Source organism: Salvia hispanica, chromosome 3 (assembly GCF_029641045.1).
Source record: "Salvia hispanica isolate PSC_SH4W2 chromosome 3, Shi_PSC_v1, whole genome shotgun sequence".
Classification (NCBI taxonomy): Eukaryota; Viridiplantae; Streptophyta; class Magnoliopsida; order Lamiales; family Lamiaceae; genus Salvia; species Salvia hispanica.
Genome location: NC_142694.1, coordinates 28713829 through 28732971, shown reverse-complemented (window position 1 = coordinate 28732971; position 19143 = coordinate 28713829). Strand labels below are relative to the sequence as shown.

The window sequence follows — 19143 nt, the reverse complement described above, 5'->3', positions numbered from 1 at the left end:
GTAAATGATTCCTAGAGCAAGCAACTTCAATACCTCCTTCAAGACTTCCTCTCGCATGTTTGGGTTCAGCTTCCGTTGTGCATCTCGATGAGCCTTTGCACTTTCTTCTAAACGGATGTGGTGCATGCAAAGATCCGGACTTATTCCCACCAAATCTGAGAGAGTCCATCCTATTGCCTTCTTGTTCCTTTTGATGACCTCCAACAACTCCTTCTCTTGTCCCTTGGTCAAGTTGCTGTTGACTATTACTGGAAATGTCTCGTCCTCCTCCAAGTAAGCGTACTTAAGACCTGGTGGAAGTGTTTTCAGCTCTTTTTTCGTTCCATTCGTCTCCTGGGGCAAGGGATTTTTTCCTGAAATTTCCGGTGAAGTCTCTTTCCCTGGCCCAGGAGATTTTTTCAAGCTGGCCACATAAGCTGATCCCTTGGACCTAGCTGATTCTGGGCTTCTGCAGAATTCCATAATGGCCTCTGTGAGCTCTTCATCTGTCAATTCCTCTGTGTTCACTGCTGCACACCACCCCACAACCTCTTTGTCAATTGAATGGCTCAACTCCGAGTTGTCAATTTTTTCCTGTATCAATTCTGTCTCAAGATATTCTTGGACTAAAGGGTTAATAACATCAATAGCGTAGAGATTCTCAACATCTAAAGGTCTTTTCATCCCCTTATCTATGCTAAAGGTATATTTTTCCCCATTATAGTCCAAGCAAAATGTTCCATCAAACACATCGATAATGGTCTTAGCCGTACGCAAAAATAGCCTCCCCAAAAGTACCCCACTAGACTCAGCAGACTCATTATCATTCATCTTGATCACGTAAAAATCAGCAGGATATAGAAATTCATGCACTTTGACTATAATATTTTGCAACACTCCTTCAGGGCAAATGCAAGTTCTATCGGCTAACTGGATCACTACCTTGGTATCAATCATTCTTACCCCAGTTAACTTCTTATAGATTGAAAGTGGTAAAACATTTATTGACGCCCCTAGATCACACATGGCATGCTCAACCTTGATATCCCCTAAAGAAATGGGCAAATCCTTTCCAAGAAGGGGAGGATGATATGACCACGGGTGCTCGACGTCAAGGGTCCTCCCTTCGGCGTGAACCATGGGTTGATTGGGGCCCAAGGATGAAAGAGAAGACGTTCCAAGGATCCAATAAAGCTAGAGGGCCTCCCGAGGGTGCGAGGAATAGAGAAGGCTCGGATTTGAGGACAAATCCTTTCCAAGAAGGGGAGGATGATACGATCATGGAGGCCGTGCGTCAAGGATTTCAGCTACAGCTGGATTCAACCGAAAACCGTCCTATCGAGATGATATCCAAGAAGGGGAGGATGATACGATCATGGAGGCCGTGCGTCAAGGATTTCAGCTACAGCTGGATTCAACCGAAAACCGTCCTATCGAGATGATATCCGAAAGCTATGAAACTGCCACCATTGTCTTCGTCTTGGAAACGGATTCGCGTGGGTATCTTGCACATCCCAATCGGAGTCCGAATGAGGGAGTTATGGCGGTTTTACGGAAGTCGCACAGAGAAGGCCGGGAGCTTCGGGAAAAACGCCCGGCCGGGCGTTTTTACTGTGCAAAACGCCCGGGGACAGGGAAAACGCCCGGGCCGGGCATTTTGGCATGTGAAAAACGCCCGACCGGGCGATTATACCGATTTTTAGATTTTGTGGGCCAACTTTCTATTTTTGGAGCCATAGTATAAATACCTCTTGATGTCATTTCTTTTCCTTAGATTTTGATGAAATTAGATGCTTGAGAGCTTTGTTTCCTCTTGGAGAGGGTTTCTATCCAATTCCTAGATTTAGGTTGCTTGAATCCATCAATTGCTAGTTCAAGCATGGGATTTCCATCAATTGCTAGTTCAAGCATGGATCAAGTAGAGGTATGCTTTGAGGTTTGTGGTTCCCTTGAAGATCTAGCCATGGATGCATGTTAGTTATGTTGTAAGTGTCTTAGCTTGCTTCATCAATGACTATGTATCTCAATTTCCACCCTATCCAATGTTATTTCCTTCTTTGTTTATCTTAGTTTCCTTATTTCTTGTTGGGTTGCCTTTATTGATACAATTGAAAATCTACTTCACAAAAATATTAGATCAATCACCTACAAATTGGGTAAATCCTTGGGAAATGGATCACAAAATACATGGATCCACATCATTTGGTATCTAGAGCCTAGTACCCACTAGGTGTTTGATCTATTGTTGCTTTGGGTTGGGTCATTTTCCTTTTTGTCTTTTGTTTTTGCTCTGTTTTGTTGGGATGATCGGATTGATCAATTGTGCTTAGATTAAGCTGAAATTTGGTGTGTATGATCTATGTTATGTTACCTACGTACCTGCAAAATTTCATCAAAATATTCCTTCGTTTGCCTAGTTAACCGTGGAGATTAACATCATTGCCCTGTTTTGGCATAGTTGGGGAAAACCATACAAAACATATCCAATCACCAAATCTGACTATATATGGCCATTTTTCCCTTGATCTAGACTTGTTTGGGAATCTATCCACCAAATTTCATCCAAATTGGGCGCGGGAATCAATACCAAAAAAAATCATAAAGATCAGCCAAATTTCAGCAAGTGTCACCCCTTGTTTGTTTTTCTTTGACTTGCATCTTGCTAATATGTGTTTATGGCTTTGTCTTCTTGATTTTGTTGACCAAGGAGTATACCTTGATTGATCCACCTCAAGCATTTAAATCTTGGAATTGGATTTGTGAGTGTGAGTGAATCCACCTTTCTCACAATATTCTAAGCCTTTGTCGAGAGTTATAGGGGAGTGATTTGAGGGGGGTTTGGGACATCAAGGTTGAGTTCATCTTCTTAAATTCTACTTTCTTTTATTACTAACCTCTAGGACTAGTTCCTAGTGTTTGTTTGATTTGTAGGTACTTACTCTATGCCTCCTCGCACCCGGTCCAACAAAATGGCGGGGACAAGTGCGGAGGGGGAGGAAACAAGCATGACTCACCCTATACCCGATGGGGATCTTGTGAGCATGATGACCCAAATGATGAAGGAACTCAAACAAGAGATGATGATCCAGATGGATGAGCGAGCAAAAGAATCCATTGTTCAATCAAAAGAATCCGAAACCCGCATGCTTGCTGCCCAAAACACTTTATTTGAGGAGTTCAACACCTTGAAGGGAGGCCGCACATCTAGGACTCCTACTTCTAGGAGTAACAATCTACCTAATGTTGCCCCGGAGGAGATGATGGAAGAAGTGGTGTATGAGGGATGGCAAAGGGGGAATGATAGAAATAGAGTCAATCACATGGAGAATGATCGGTTTGGGGGAAGAAATGGTGCCCGTGGCCGTTTTAAAGGTGGCTATGAATACCATGGAGATGGGCTTGATAGAGGATATAGTGGGAAAAGAGCTCCCAAGTCTCATGGAGAGTGGTATTCTAGGAGGGTGAGAGATCAAGTTAGCCATAAGGGGTTTGAGAGGCCAATTGAGGAAGAAGTCTCATATAGAGCTCGATTGAGGCATACCTACCCACATGGTGGTGTTGACACAAACCAAAGAGGTAACTCATCAAGTAATTTGGCTACACCCTCTTCTTTCCATTTATCACATAAGTCTCTTGATCTATATGGAAATGTCTCCTCTTCGAAGAGCTTAATCCAAATTAGTAGAAAAAAAGAACGAGATAGAGAGAAAAGGCTTGAGAGTGAATGTGAGTCTAAAAAGCCAAGAGAGTGTGATAAAAGACAAGAGTGTGAGGTGCAAAAGTCAAGAGAGAGTGGTGGGGGTGAGAGAAAAGAAAAATATCAAATGAGAGAAAAGCCACAAGCACAAGTGAGTAAAGGGTGCTTGTTAGATTCTAAGGTCAACCTTGGGTGGGCACCAAATGATCCTTTGCCTCTTGCCCTTGGTGAGGAAACTAAACCCTTACCCACTAACACTTCTTCTATATCTTTTTGTGTTCATGAATTTGTAGGAAATTTAATTGAAGGCATGGAAGTGAGGCATCATGTTGTACATGGCTTGGAAACTACTCACCCGGAGAAGGAACAAGAGGAACGAGGGCAAGTGGATGAACTCCTTGCCCAAGGTTCAAGTGCACTATCCTTATCTCCTTGTGATGTTTCATTGAATGAGATTATATTAGAGAAGCCCCTTTGTGTTGATAAATTTGTTATTGATGTCTTGTGTAAAAAGTGGTCTTATGAGCTTGAAACTTTGAATGCTAAATCTACCTTTGCACCATATATTGATCCTTTCTTGGTAAAATCAAGCATTGAGAGACATGACATTTCTCTTGTGGCTTCTACCTTGAATGTTGGAGTGACTTCCTTGTATGCTAAGATGCCTAAGCTTTCATTTGTTGGTAATTTTGAGCTTCATGTGTATGTGGATGAGGATACTAAGACCAAGAAGAGTAACATGGATAATGACTTTAGAACTTGGTGTTTGCTATGTCTTCATTGCAAAGTGGTTAAACCCTTCAATGGGATTGGAGTATTCTATGGCCGTTTTGTGAAGGATTTTTCCACTCATATGTCTCTTGAGGATGATGTTGTGACTAATGGCATAAAATTGCATCGTTCTCATGTTTGTGGTATTGTTTTAAAATTGCTAGAGCAATTGTGTGGGGCTAATTTGGAAACATTTCTCATGATAATTGATGTAGTTTTTTACAAGTATCATATGCATGGTGTTGTGTCTTGTCTCCATGTCGTGCATAAAGGTTTATGGACACATTGCTCCCTTATGTTTGATAATCTCTTGAAATTGATGGGGCAATGGGATGAAATCCATATTGATGAACTTTGTTTGTTAAATGATAATCCTTCTTGCAAACTTGATGTGTGTTGTGATGAACCTACTCTATGTGTTAAATATGGGCTTGTCAATTTGTGGAGTAGCTCTCATTTGAGCAAGAATGATGTATCAATGGTTCCTTATGGTCATTTGTTGTTTAACCTTGAGAATAGGAATCTTGTGATTAGACCTTATTCGGTTACCTTTGAATATACACACTATGAGGACCCTTTCTTGTATATGCCTAGTCTTGTTGAGAATGCCAAATCTTTTGTGAAGATGTTCAAGAATTTGAGCATCATTTGTATGAGGATGATCGAACCAAATAGAAACAAGGTGCTTGGGGCATTTGTGTTTTGGCATGTTGATTGCTTTTATTGCATGTCCATCAAACCATTCAATGGAGTTGGGATGTTTTATGGTCTATTTGTGAAGAACTTTATATCTAATGGCTTTGTTTGGGACTACATTGTGAAGGAATGCCTATGTTTATTTGCACCTATATCTTATACCTATATTGTGAAGTTGTTTGAGTTTTGTTATGAAGGATATCTTGATGATTTTGTCTTGATTTCTTATGGGAGGGATTTGGACATGAAAGGAATCATTAATTCGTGCTCTCATATTTATTGTCACTTGGCCTTGAGCTTGAGGGAACATGAATTTGGAGGCCCACACAACGTCTTTGGTGTATTATTTTCTATTAGAGTCGTTAGTGGTCTTAATCTCTATCATCCTACATGGATATTTGATTTGATCTCGTGCTATTTTATAGGTGTACGGAACCCGGATTTGAGGGCAAATCCTTTCCAAGAAGGGGAGGATGATATGACCACGGGTGCTCGACGTCACGGGTCCTCCCTTCGGCGTGAACCATGGGTTGATTAGGGCCCAAGGATGAAAGAGAAGACGTTCCAAGGATCCAATAAAGCTAGAGGGCCTCCCGAGGGTGCGAGGAATAGAGAAGGCTCGGATTTGAGGACAAATCCTTTCCAAGAAGGGGAGGATGATACGATCATGGAGGCCGTGCGTCAAGGATTTCAGCTACAGCTGGATTCAACCGAAAACCGTCCTATCGAGATGATATCCGAAAGCTATGAAACTGCCACCATTGTCTTCGTCTTGGAAACGGCTTCGCGTGGGTATCTTGCACATCCCAATCGGAGTCCGAATGAGGGAGTTATGGCGGTTTTACGGAAGTCGCGCAGAGAAGGCCGGGAGCTTCGGGAAAAACGCCCGGCCGGGCGTTTTTACTGTGCAAAACGCCCGGGGACAGGGAAAACGCCCGGGCCGGGCATTTTGGCATGTGAAAAACGCCCGACCGGGCGATTATGCCGATTTTTTAGATTTTGTGGGCCAACTTTCTATTTTTGGAGCCATAGTATAAATACCTCTTAATGTCATTTCTTTTCCTTAGATTTTGATGAAATTAGATGCTTGAGAGCTTTGTTTCCTCTTGGAGAGGGTTTCTATCCAATTCCTAGATTTAGGTTGCTTGAATCCATCAATTGCTAGTTCAAGCATGGGATTTCCATCAATTGCTAGTTCAAGCATGGATCAAGTAGAGGTATGCTTTGAGGTTTGTGGTTCCCTTGAAGATCTAGCCATGGATGCATGTTAGTTATGTTGTAAGTGTCTTAGCTTGCTTCATCAATGACTATGTATCTCAATTTCCACCCTATCCAATGTTATTTCCTTCTTTGTTTATCTTAGTTTCCTTATTTCTTGTTGGGTTGCCTTTATTGATACAATTGAAAATCTACTTCACAAAAATATTAGATCAATCATCTACAAATTGGGTAAATCCTTGGGAAATGGATCACAAAATACATGGATCCACATCAGGGTCCCTTGGTCGAGGTAGAGATCCCCCTAAATCTTCCTTCTGGAGGTCTCTCTGAACAATGATCTCCCTCGGTTCAGCGCCTCCCTCTTGCTGTTTCTGACTCTGTTTCCCTTCTTTAGCTTGCATAGGCGCTTCCTCATCAGTTCCCAACGTCAGCCCTTCGTAACCCCGCCCAGATCTCAAAGTGATTTGACTAATGTTTGCTCGGTCTGGCGGTTTGACGGTAGCAGGAAGTTTGCCTTCATTCCCTCGCATCTCGTTCAAGGAAACTGCGATCTGGGAAAGTTGTTTTGCCATCATGTCCATGGCGGCTTTTTGCTCTGACTGAGCATCTTGTAACTTGTGCACCATGTCATTGTTGGAATTTAGGTTACCTTGCATGAACTGCTGTGAATTTACCAAATCATGGACCATGTCATCCAAACTCCGTTGTGGTCTGAAGTTGAATTGACCAAAATTTTGTCCTTGACCTTGGTTCTGTCGAAAATTTCCTTGATGATTATTGTATTGGTTATTCGACCCTTGATTGTTGTACTGGCCACCAGACCCTTGATTCCCTTGGTGGTTCTGTTGGGAATTCTGAAAATTGCCTTGGTTATTCCTTTGGTGAGGTGGCACATAGGAGTTTCCTGGGTTGTTTTGATTTTTGTTCCCCCAATTAGCTTGGTCCTGATTCCTGTATCCCAGCTGCAATTGTCCTTCTTGGCCCTTCCCTGGCCAATTGGACTGCCTCTCCGGAGGGTGTGCAAAATTCGTGAGCTGCAAGGGAGGTGGCTGGCTTTGATCATGGTCAGTCCATCTGAAGTTTGGGTGAGTCCTCCATGGAGCGTCCCTCTGTCTTCCTTGATTCCAACTTCCATCGGGATTCCAACTTCCCATCGAATTTGCTTGAGCTTGGCACTCCCCTTCGCAGGGCTGACTGTAGTATGGTTGCAGTTGCCTTTCCTCTTGACCAAGGGATTTCTCATTTTCCACTAGAGCATGCGGATTGCATTTCTCGATCGCATTTAGCAAGGCCTTTTCCAGTTTATCGATCCTATCTTCCACCTTCTTGTCTTCTTGATCCATCACTGCATTAGCTGATCCTCTCCTCAATATGCTTCGCGGGTTATCATAGGCCTTCTTTGCCTCAATCAATCTCCCCAGCGTTTCCCTGGCTTCACTTGCTTTGTTCTTAGTAAAATTTCCCCCCGCTCGAGGAGTTCATCAAGTCCTTTGACTCAGGGTTTGCACCCTCATAGAACAAATAGTAAGTCTCCGCTTCTATCATCCTGTGGTTTGGACAAGCATCCAGCAGCCCCTTGAAGCGGGACCAATAAGAACTTAGAGACTCATCGTATTCTTGTTTGCACTCCTGAATCTCCTTCTTCAAGGCATTCGTCTTGTTAGATGGAAAAAAGTAATCCAAAAATTCCAGTTTAAAATCCTTCCACGTGTTGATCGAGTCCGGTGGAAGCCTCAGCAGCCAAGTGTTCGCCTCCCCTTTGAGAGCAAACGGAATAGCTCAAAGACGGTAGTCCTCTTCTGTTGCCTCGTTGGGTCGCTTCTGAATGCTGCATAGTTTACTGAACTCGTTCAGAAATTCATAAGGGCATTCGTTCCTACGCCTAGAGAAGGTAGGTAGAACTCCAAGTACATTTGTCTTGATGTCAATCGACCTCCGTCGTGGGTTCGAGACTATAGAATGAGCGGGTTCACCATCAAGATGTGCGGTGAGCGACCCTATTTCCGGATCGGGGTCTAGTAGGTGAGCCATATCTGGGTCCTTCTCCTCCTCGGTCTCGGAATGCTCTGGTTCGGTTGATGTCCCTGGGTTCTCCTCTGTCGATGAACTCCACTCCTTTTCACTTTCTGACTCGAACGGGAATGGATCTTCCGTTCTCAATCCTGATCTAGTAGTGATGGTAGATGTAGATTCCTTGATTCGCCACTCGTACTGGCCACTCCCTGATCCAGATGAGCTTGCCCAACTTCCAGATTGGAAGCCCGCTTTCATAAACTGTCAGGGAGAAAGAAAATAACAAAAATTAAAATATTTACACCAAATCCTTAATAACAACAAATGCCATCCATCCCCGGCAACGGCGCCACTTGAAGTAAGGGGAATAAGTAGTGTGTGCAGTGTGCTTTACGTGTTGCGATATTCAAATAAGGAAATAGCAGGTTCCCTAGATCCAGCAAGTCCACTAGATCACTTGGTCTAGGAACTCGTGGGTCGTGCGGAATCCCGATCGTCGGACACACAAGCACTTTCCCTTTACTTCAAAAACCCTCAACCACTTTACTAAACCTAGTATAGGGAAGTAGGGATCGATCCCACAGAGAAGGATGCGTAAGACTCATAATCAAGGATTTGGGAGTATTTTTGGTGTTGGCTACTGCCACGCATTTTCTTGGGTTGAGGAAAATTAAAATTAACTTGACTTGGGAACCTTAGAAAGAAACTTAACCTAACAGCTAGACCTAGGAGATAATTCTACGGTGGGGACCACGTCTAAAAAGCAAAGTACGACTGAAAAGGTGGCAGAATAACTAACTCTCGTACTAGCTGACAGTGACATCGTCTTCTACAACCAAATTCGCATAAAACTTCTTAAGAAAACACATAAGCAAATAAAAAACAGAGCTACTAACTTGAAATCAAATCTATGCATAATAAACGAAGAACTTAACAGATCTGCATACCCTAGACGAAGTGAAATAGAAAACAAGAGGAAATAAAACAATTCTATCTACCACTGTCTTTCCACACGCCAAAACCGACCTCAGACGCTAAATCCACTCCGGATCCAAGCGTCCGACATGAACTCCCAACAGAAGAAACTCTCCATCACGTCAGATTTTACAAATAAGAACTCCGAATACTCAAACAACCACAGATCTGTCACCAAATTCCACATCAAACACCTCAATAACGAAATAAACAGAGATCGACATAGCAATTGAAGAATTACGCTAACAGCAGAGAGATCTATGCAAAATAACTTGAAATTAAACAGCTCAACGCAGATCCATGAACGGTAAAGCAGTAGAACATTATCAACATCAAAGTCGACTCCCAAAAGTGAAGTTCGACGGTGGAAACTTAGCAAAAATAGCTGAAATTAAAAGTAATTGTATCTTCGCCCTCACTAGGACGGTGTTGCCAAGCACGAAATATTTAGAAAATACCCCCCTATCACGATTACCCCAGAACCATTCCCAAGTGTGTGTAAAAATGTATGAGCTAAGAAGAGTGGAAGACTATCTCCATTGCGCTGCATGCTCTTCTCTATTTATAGGCGTTTTAGTGGGCCCAGCGAGGTATAGATAATGACTTTGTTGCCCTCAGCTGTAGACTTCCTTTACCACGCCAATTTCCTCGTAATTCCTGCTCATTTCGTTCCATTCTCCTGCTAGACCATCTCCTTCATAACTTCCTTGATCTAGCAATTTTCTTCACACACCTGGCTTAGGAAACGTGTTAGACCCAGCAAATTATAACATTTTTTCGCACATTACCGATGCATGAAATTAGCCTTATCACCCATCAACTGTTGCCAAGGGTACATGTTGTACTGCCCGTCCATCTGCCCCCATCCAGACCCCACGGGTACCGTGAGAGTCTGAGACTCGCTCGTCGCCGGCGTAGACTGGTTGTTGTTATCCATCTCTCGATGTTGCTCTTGTACAGAAATGTAGATAGAGTTTAATTATCATTTTCATTATCTGATACGGGTACATTACCTACAACCCCACGAGAGGATCCACTTGTGAGAGATGAAGGCAGCGAGGAGCCCAGCAACGAGGAGAAGTCAGAATTATCCACGTCGGAAGGGGAGGAACAGAGTCGAAGGTATCCGGTTAGGCAGAGGAAGAAGCCTACGAAGTTTGCTGAATATATTTAGTGCTTCTTTTGATTATTTAGAGTTTTGAGAATATTATTTAGTATTTTTGCTTAAACTATTTTATTATTTTTGCTTATTGGGTCGAGCGTAATTATAAGCTCCGTTTCGGGTTTTCTTGTTGGTTCTTTCCCGGAATTGATCGAGTCGAACCAAACCTAGGGTCCTTAGTATATATAGGGATTCTGTGCATTGACGAAATATCAATAAATCAGAATTTACCTATCTTTCATTTATCGTATATTTTCTTTCCTTGCAATTTATCTCTCCTTGACGCAGAAAAACCTAGCGGACGGCGGCTGTTTGACGGAGAGGACCTCTGCGAACGAACCACCCCCTTGGCCTTTACCGTCATCGGTTTCTCGATACGATCTCTCATCGTATCATTATCATTAACTGTTGTCCATCTCTCGATGTTGCTCTTGCCGGCGTAGACACATAAAAAGAAGAAAAAAGGGAAAAGGAAATAACAATGGAGGTCATCAGAAAAGTTGCGCTGCTTGAGGTCTGACTTCTGAGGATGAATCATGGGGCAGAGTTCCGGTTGCCGTGGGGTCGGCCGATCCCACACGACCCCACCTCCATCCGCGCCGATGATTGGCTAACCATTGCGGGGTTTGGGCCGATCATCGGCCCTATCCTTTTTTTTATTTTTATTTTTGATTTATTTTATTCCATTTTCAATCTAATTAAAGGACAACGTCCGCTGTGTACGCCCTAAGCTAATCCAGAGACGCGTGATGCAGATGGTCAGGGCTAGCCACCAAGCGCGGCTCGTACGTTGAATTTTCAAACAAATAAAAAAATATAATACTACTAATATCTCTGATAGTGCAAGTGGGTGAATAGCAAGCTGTATAACTGCGTTGAATTAGTAACAATTATGCCGCGTTTTGAATTGCGCAGGAAATATTTTAGGCTGGTCAAACACGAAAGTCAACAACGGCAGCAAATAATTTGTCTGAAAAATTCATAGTACTACAATTCACGTGAATTAATGCCAAAACAGTAGTTCTTTAAATCGATATTTTACAAATGTGTTATCTCTCTTATATTATTACTACTATTTTTTATCATTATAATAGCAAAATTAATATTTTGATATATATACATATAAAGTACTAGGATTAACTATCATCGTTCCTGTATATAATTCCTACAAGTATAGTTTTATATTCATTGCAATATACAAGCACAAGTTATGAAAAATGGATAGCTTAATTTTTTTTACTAATATAAATTTAACGAAAGAACACGTGATCCGTGAGTTTTTCTTAGCAGTAACTTTTAAATTTCGCTTCCAATTGACTCATACTAGTCACAATCATGTTCCATGCTGTAACAATTGTTATATACCCATTTCTATTCCCATTATTTGTCTCATTTTACTATATTCATCTAACTTTATTAATTAATATTTCATTTTATTTTTTACTACTTTTTTATAAATAAACTTCATATTTTATCAATTTATGTCACATAATTTGTAAAAGTGATATATACATTCCATTAACTTTTTCTCCTATATATCTAACAAAATTAAATAATTTTTAAATCCACATGGATCAAATATAAGATCATTCTTAGAGAAATGATGGAGTATATAAATTATTGTACTAGTGGACAAGCACGCAGTGAAGCGATGATTGAGTCTGTGAATAAAATAATTGGCGTAAACAACCACAATTATTAATATAAAAGCAGCTGCAAACCAACCACCATCTCCATAGAGAGGTAGAGAGAGTGAAAAACACATTCTCCAATTTATCATCCAATTCTCGATTAATGGCGGTGAAGAAGAAGGCGAGGTGGCAGGATTTTTTCCCGGCGTGTTTCAAGGCGGAGACGAAGAAATCGCCGATTCAACGTATTTCGTTATTGGATTTGAGCAGTTGGACGATTTCGGAGGAGCTCTCCCTGTCTCTGGCGGGGTCGAATCTCCACGTTTTCACGCTGCAGGAATTGAAGCTCATAACTCATAACTTCGCGTCCACCAATTTGCTCGGTGAAGGCGGGTTCGGGCCGGTTCACAAGGGATTCATCGATGATAGCTTAAGGCCCGGCTTGAAGGCCCAGCCCGTCGCGGTCAAGCTCTTGAATTTGGACGGCACACAAGGCCACAGAGAATGGCTGGTATGTCAACTTCGTCTTTAATCTATTCATGAAAAGAAACGTAATTAGTCCATTTAGCCTTAATTACTTGATTTCTTTTTAATTATTCTTGATTTGTCCTTTTGTTTTGGTGATCAGACAGAAGTAGTTTTTCTTGGTGAATTAAGACATGCAAATTTAGTGAAGCTGATTGGATATTGTTGCGAAGAAGAGCAGAGGCTTCTGGTGTATGAATACATGCCTAGAGGCAGCTTGGAAAATCAGCTCTTTCCAAGTAAGTATTCTCTTGTCTATTATTCACTTATCAAAACTAGTAATTTTTTTACTTACTAAACAATATTTAGCCTTTATAATTTCTATCAATCCAATTCTATTGTTTAATAGTAAAATGCTATTTAATTCAGTCAAGAATCTAATTGACCATGCTTGAATTGAATATGTATTTATTGTCGATCAACATTGTACTCAGAAATGTGCATTCCACTTCCTTGGTCAACAAGAATGAAGATTGCTCTTGGAGCTGCAAAGGGGCTTGCCTTCCTACACGGAGCCAATAAACCAGTCATATATCGTGATTTCAAGACGTCCAATATTTTGCTCGACACGGTATGCTTATTCATCTAATACTCAATCCATATTCATTGCTCGTGTATACCTACATTTGCTAATATCTCTCCTTGTTCGTTTTTTCAGGACTTTGTCGCAAAACTCGCCGACTTGGGGTTTGCTAAAGACGGCCCACAAGACGACGAGACGCATATCTCCACGCGAGTTATGGGCACTCAAGGCTATACTGCCCCTGAATACCTCATGACAGGTAAATATAGTTATGAACGATCCTAATCCAATATCGAGTTGAATAAAATGTACTCCTATATATAAGCAGCTACTAACATTTTTAATCAAATCAAATTTATACAGGGCACCTGACATCAGCGAGTGACGTATATAGCTTCGGAGTAGTATTGCTTGAGCTTATAACTGGACGAAGATCGCTTGACAAGAAGCGTCCCAACAGAGAACAAAATCTGGTGGAGCGAGCGAGGCCTATGTTGAAGAATCCACGGAAACTGATGAAGGTCATCGATCCAAGACTCGAGGGCCAATACCCAGAAATCGCAGCCCAAAAGGCAGCCGCATTGGCTTATCAGTGCTTAACCTATCGCCCTAAGCTTAGACCAACCATGGCTGAAGTTGTAAGAGTTTTGGAGCCCTTGAAAGATTTTGATGATACTCAAATGGGAACCTTCGTATTTACAGTATCGGCGGATTGCAATTCAGTGAAAATTTTTCCTACAGAAACTACAATAAAAGGTGGTAAAGAAGGAGAAGTAGCAATAATAATATCGGACATCAAGGCCATGAAAATGTAGTAACATCTTCGTTGGTTTTCATAGACTATACATAGGTTAATTAGTGTAGATCTTAGAAATACGAATTGTTAATGAAAATATAACTAGATATTGTACGCCCATTTTGTAGATCTATAAACACAAATCAAATTTATTTTTTGGTTCATTCCATCCATGACCTTTTTAGTGTAAATATGCAATCTTCATTATACATTTATACTACTATCATTGTGTTTTTAGCCTTTATTTTTTGAAATTTTATGTACTCATTGAATTGAAAGAAAATGAATTCTAAATCAATCATAAATTTTTATTTGATAAAATAAAATAATTGATATGTAGTTATATTTAAAGAATTAAATTTTATGAAATTGAAGAATTCTATTTCGAATTCTTTCTCTAAAAGATGAAATAATTGATATAATATTGAATTATGGAAATTGTGTACGCACAAGCACAATTTACATAACAAACTAAATTGAGAATAGGTAAATTGAAGAAATATATTTTTATAGTTTAAGTATTTTCTTAAAAAAATAAATAATGGTAATTTTTCTTTCTATTTACCTCATTATTATTTGGAGATCACCGTTTACCGCTGCTCTCAGTTCTAATCTCCTCTATCAAAGCTCAACACAATCTCCGAAGATTGAAAGCTAAATCGGTGCCCTAGCCTGCTGAAGATGGCCTCACTTGATACCGACGTCGATATGGTTCCCGCCGGCGATGGATCCTCCGGCGCCGGGCCCTCCACCATCAATCCCTCATCGTCCACCAAGAAACCAAAGCGATTCGAGATCAAGAAGTGGAACGCCGTCTCTCTCTGGGCTTGGGGTATAATTCAGTTCTAGATTCAACTCTAATTGATGTTTTTCTTTGCTAGAGTATTTTGTGTTGATTGCTCCGGACATAAACCCTAATTATTTATTCCTGCAGATATCGTGGTCGATAATTGTGCCATTTGCAGGAATCATATCATGGATCTTTGTGAGTCTATAATTGCGGTATTCGATTTCTAATATGTGATTGTTCGCTTTTATTTGTTTGATTTAATGTTTGTGATGTTCTAATTAGGCATTGAGTGTCAGGCTAATCAGGCCAGCGCAACAAGCGAGGAATGCACAGTTGCATGGGGTATGTTGATCACCGCTCTTCGTCTCTAGCTAGCTCTATTATGTTATTTTTTCATGGCTGGGTTGGTATGTTGTATTCAGTTTTCTGTGTGATTGAATTTGATGGTTAAATCAGCCCGGATCACAACTCCATGAACAGTGTATTGCTTCTCCATAGACAGAACCAATTTGTTTCTCTGTTTTTAAAATCAATTATGTGCACCAATTTTGCTAGCACTATTCAGTTCTCAGGTGCTATTTTTAATCTGTTATTGGCTTTCTCATGTATGCAGTATTTCTATTTGTAGGTATCTGTAGCAACGTGTCCCTTAACCTTGAATTCCCATGTAGGCATAAGATGAATGCCAACTAATTGCCAGGGTTTACCATTTAAGGTTATAATTGGGTTTAATTTTCTTCTACTAGAAAAAACTGTAGTGGATGTGCTGAGAGCAGAATATAATCCTTCTCTAAACATATCCATGAAGCAAAGTACAAGATGTTGGATAGCATAGCTAGTGGTTAGAAGGGTTATTGAAAAGGGCATCTAGGTCACTTGGCTTTAGGTTAATAATTTCTTGTGTCTATAACCAGTTGGCAAAGATTATTGTAAACTAATAAGATGAGGAAACCGAAGTATTTGTTTTCCCCTCTTTTTTGTATTCCATGTAAAATTGAATGTAGATTGGCATCCTAGACCATGTAAGTAAGTATAGGTTTTCCCCATGGATAGATTATATCCCAATTAAACTCTTTGCAGCGCATCTTGTTTATTCCCAACTAGATTACTACCTTTAATTCTCTGATTCCGATTTCTGTAGGAGATTATGTTATACTCGTTTCTGTTATCTTATGAGATGGCTATATATATTCTATACTGCCAATCTTGATGTATCTTTATTGCATTGTCTTGGTCATAATGCCATAAAGTGTACGTAAATAATAAAACAATGTATTTCTTAATTATTGAACTCAGCAAGCTAAGCCTGTAATAGATATTAGAAAATCAACCTCTCGAACCTCCTGAAATTATCTTTGACTCTATCAGTTACTTATTGAGAATGCAATCCTCACTACCATAGCATTTGAAACATATATAAAAGGAATCCAAACTTATTTCAATACTCAATTTTCCATGTCAAGATCTTTGGTTGAGATTTCCTTTCCTTTGGAGAGTGGAGACAAGCATCTTTTGCTGGGAACTCAAAAGATAGCATGCCATAATCTTATGTACATCTATGCATGAGATCCTCTTGCTTGCACTGTAATTTCTGACACGTGCTGCAGTACCTTTGCATTCGTATTTCTCTTGAAGTCACCTAGTTTTTTTATTTTGTTTAACTAGGAAGCCTTGCAATTTGTATTTAGTTCTATTTTGGAGTTGCTAAAGAGGTTACATGGTAATTATTATTATGTCTTGCAGTTGCAGAACTTAAATATAACTTATTTTGAAGCAAAAGGTTGATCAGCTTCATTGAGCCTTTTGTGTTCAGCTATTTGGTTTTAACAATATCTGTGGGTAATTCTACTGTTTTACATTCCCCAAGCTGTAGATCTCAACCTAATTGCTACTTTACATTTGTTGAGTTGTGGCCACCTTCTCATGCAAATGGAAAGTAACACCTTAAAAGTTGTCCCTTGGCACTGTCCTTTTTTAACTTTTATGTTGCCACAACGATTCCTTGCCCAAGGTTGATAGCAGATAGAAACAAGAACAGAACTTATGTTTTCACTGCATCTGTACAGAGTGACACCAGACATGCATCAAGTTATTAAAATGGTACTCTAAATATTTGGTAAATATATTCTGACAGCAAATGTTTGTTATGGTTATTTGCTTTATAGATTTTTCCTTACTTAGCATCAAGGGATACTTGGACTTTATTTCTACTTACGGCTCTGATTTGTGGAAATAATGGTCACTACCATTTGGCCATAATCTGTCACCAATAGATTTTGTCCTTGTTAACAACTCGTAAATCTTGCTTGTGAAACTTGGAGTAGTTACAAGGGTTTTGAATATCAAAGGAGGATGAACTGAGAAGATTATGCTATGTTATGGTTCTTTGGGTGGTTCTACTCATTTATGGGAGTTTCTTAAGCTCCTGACTCCCCATAGGTGTAAGCTTTTGAAAGTTCTATTCTTGGAATCAGCGACTTGATTTTGTTACTGTCAGTACTTCTTTTGTGGATATTTCTGTTGACCTTATTGACTCCAAATGTGCTGGTTGCATATGCCTTTTGTCTCATTAAGCAAAACTATTATTCTACACTTTCTGTTTTTAAATTGGATTTTCTATAGGTGTATGCAATCATGCCTTCCACTTCCATTGCATTAGCAGATGGCTCAAGACCCGTCAAGTTTGTCCTCTGGGTAAAGTGCTCAGTAGTTTACAACTGACCTATCTTCTTGCACCCAATCACGGAGGTTATATCTAATTTTTGACTAAATCGTGCAGATAATAGCGAGTGGGAGTTTCAGAAGTATGGTCACTAGAATTATAATTTGTACTTTCTTCTAGACTGGATATGTAAACTTGTGAGTTTTGGGAAGTATGGGCACTGCTGTAAAAAATTTAAATTTCTTCAGGTCCATTTATGCAGCAAATATGCTTGTAATATGCTTGAGGACTTCAATTGTCGTGCATGGTATTTGAAATCATGTTGCAATTTGTTTTTTTTTTACTTTCATTTATTAGCTTCTATGCAAAGATAATGTCAATATCGTGCTTACTATGATCGGCTTATACTGTTATGGCTGGAATTGAATCATATTTATATGTAAGAGCATCGTTATCGTAACAGAGAATGGAGTGTAGTGTTGGGATTGGTGGTGCGGTCCCATTGCATTTTGTAGGGGGCGTGCAATTTTCGTTTTTTTTTACCAAATTTCATCTATAAATATATCTACTATCTCAAATACTCCCTCCGTCTCAGATTTATAGTCACATTCTGTCATAAAAGTTCGTCCCATATTTATAGTCACATTTAGAATTTTTCATATTTGGACATAAAATTTTACCCCATTGTTCACTAAAATTACACCCAAATGTCATTATTTACATTAAAATAAAATAAAACAAAAATAAAAAATTAAAAAGTCAAAAAGGGACCCATTCCATTATTTCACTTCATTTATCACACACTCCATCTCACTTCACAATCTCATTTCATTTATTACACACACCACCTCTCACTTCATTAATTACACACTCCATCAATTTCTTAAAATCTCTGTCATAACTAAATGTGACTATAAATCTGGGACGAAGGGAGTAGATTACAACAATTTCCATTTCAATCTTACCCAAATAAGCAATTAGGCTTTGACAATTATGTTTTGGCAAAAGGGTTAGGTTTCTGTGAGTTGAAACGTGAAGACGGATTACCTTGTGTTAGCTTTGCAGCAACTCTAAGATTGTCAAGACTATATTTATCAGCAACCATCCAACCCAATCATCCATTTTTTTCAATATTTAATTCATTTTTATCTCCTCTACATCATCTTCCACCTCATTAATATTTTCTAACCTAACAACACCTTTTTTCATGGTTTATCCATGACCACCCAACCACATCAATATATATTTATTTTTATATTATTTTGCAATAATAATATTAATTAATAAAATATTTATAATTGCACAATAAAATTTATAAAAAAACACAATAAATAACAACTAAAAATTATAAAAATAAACAAATGAAAAATATAAGTACAATAATTAAAATACGAAATTAAAAATATATGATTGGTGTAAAACTTTAGCAAAAAAATTAAAAAACACTCCATGAAATTGTATCAAAGATAGATTATGGGAGGAAAAAAGATGATTTTTTTTTATGCAAAACAATAGCAAACGTGGTCTCTATAGCAAATGTGGTCTCTATTTATGGAGGATGAAAAATTATAAATTTTGATATAATTTTTGGATAAAATATATAAAAGATATTCTAATTTATAACAAAATATTTATCAACCAATGAAATTGAGCTATTTGGCAAAATCTCATTGGCTGATGTAATAAATGTGGAGGAAGACCA

General features: G+C 39.4%; 3 protein-coding genes across 3 annotated transcripts; all 3 read left to right on the top strand.

The window, feature by feature from the left end:
• Nucleotides 1–2948: 2948 nt before the first annotated feature.
• LOC148930514 (uncharacterized) lies at nucleotides 2949–5681 on the top strand. Its single transcript, XM_089066501.1, has 2 exons — nucleotides 2949–3491; nucleotides 3645–5681. Exons 1-2 carry the CDS (start codon nucleotides 2949–2951, stop codon nucleotides 5679–5681), a joined length of 2580 nt encoding a protein of 859 aa, XP_088922627.1.
• A 6565-nt stretch (nucleotides 5682–12246) lies between these two features.
• Nucleotides 12247–14153, top strand: LOC125211351 (serine/threonine-protein kinase RIPK-like). Its single transcript, XM_048111091.2, has 5 exons — nucleotides 12247–12656; nucleotides 12774–12909; nucleotides 13105–13241; nucleotides 13329–13452; nucleotides 13557–14153. The coding sequence occupies exons 1-5, from the start codon at nucleotides 12309–12311 to the stop codon at nucleotides 14006–14008; spliced, it is 1197 nt and encodes a 398-aa protein (XP_047967048.1). The 5' UTR covers nucleotides 12247–12308; the 3' UTR covers nucleotides 14009–14153.
• A 417-nt stretch (nucleotides 14154–14570) lies between these two features.
• LOC125209534 (RING-box protein 1a-like) lies at nucleotides 14571–17784 on the top strand. The gene is made up of 5 exons (XM_048109133.2): nucleotides 14571–14821; nucleotides 14924–14974; nucleotides 15062–15121; nucleotides 17402–17473; nucleotides 17559–17784. Exons 1-5 carry the CDS (start codon nucleotides 14671–14673, stop codon nucleotides 17594–17596), a joined length of 372 nt encoding a protein of 123 aa, XP_047965090.1. The 5' UTR covers nucleotides 14571–14670; the 3' UTR covers nucleotides 17597–17784.
• The last annotated feature ends 1359 nt before the right edge of the window (nucleotides 17785–19143 follow it).

Coding starts and splice junctions, on each gene's coding strand:
- LOC148930514 (XM_089066501.1), top strand. CDS start 2,949: ATGGCGGGGACAAGTGCGGAGGGGGAGGAAACAAGCATGACTCACCCT. Junction 3,492..3,644: donor AGAGGCCAATTGAGGAAGAA/GTCTCATATAGA, acceptor TCCTCTTCGAAG/AGCTTAATCCAAATTAGTAG.
- LOC125211351 (XM_048111091.2), top strand. CDS start 12,309: ATGGCGGTGAAGAAGAAGGCGAGGTGGCAGGATTTTTTCCCGGCGTGT. Junction 12,657..12,773: donor AAGGCCACAGAGAATGGCTG/GTATGTCAACTT, acceptor TTTGGTGATCAG/ACAGAAGTAGTTTTTCTTGG. Junction 13,242..13,328: donor CCAATATTTTGCTCGACACG/GTATGCTTATTC, acceptor TCGTTTTTTCAG/GACTTTGTCGCAAAACTCGC.
- LOC125209534 (XM_048109133.2), top strand. CDS start 14,671: ATGGCCTCACTTGATACCGACGTCGATATGGTTCCCGCCGGCGATGGA. Junction 14,975..15,061: donor GAATCATATCATGGATCTTT/GTGAGTCTATAA, acceptor TGTTCTAATTAG/GCATTGAGTGTCAGGCTAAT. Junction 15,122..17,401: donor GGAATGCACAGTTGCATGGG/GTATGTTGATCA, acceptor GATTTTCTATAG/GTGTATGCAATCATGCCTTC.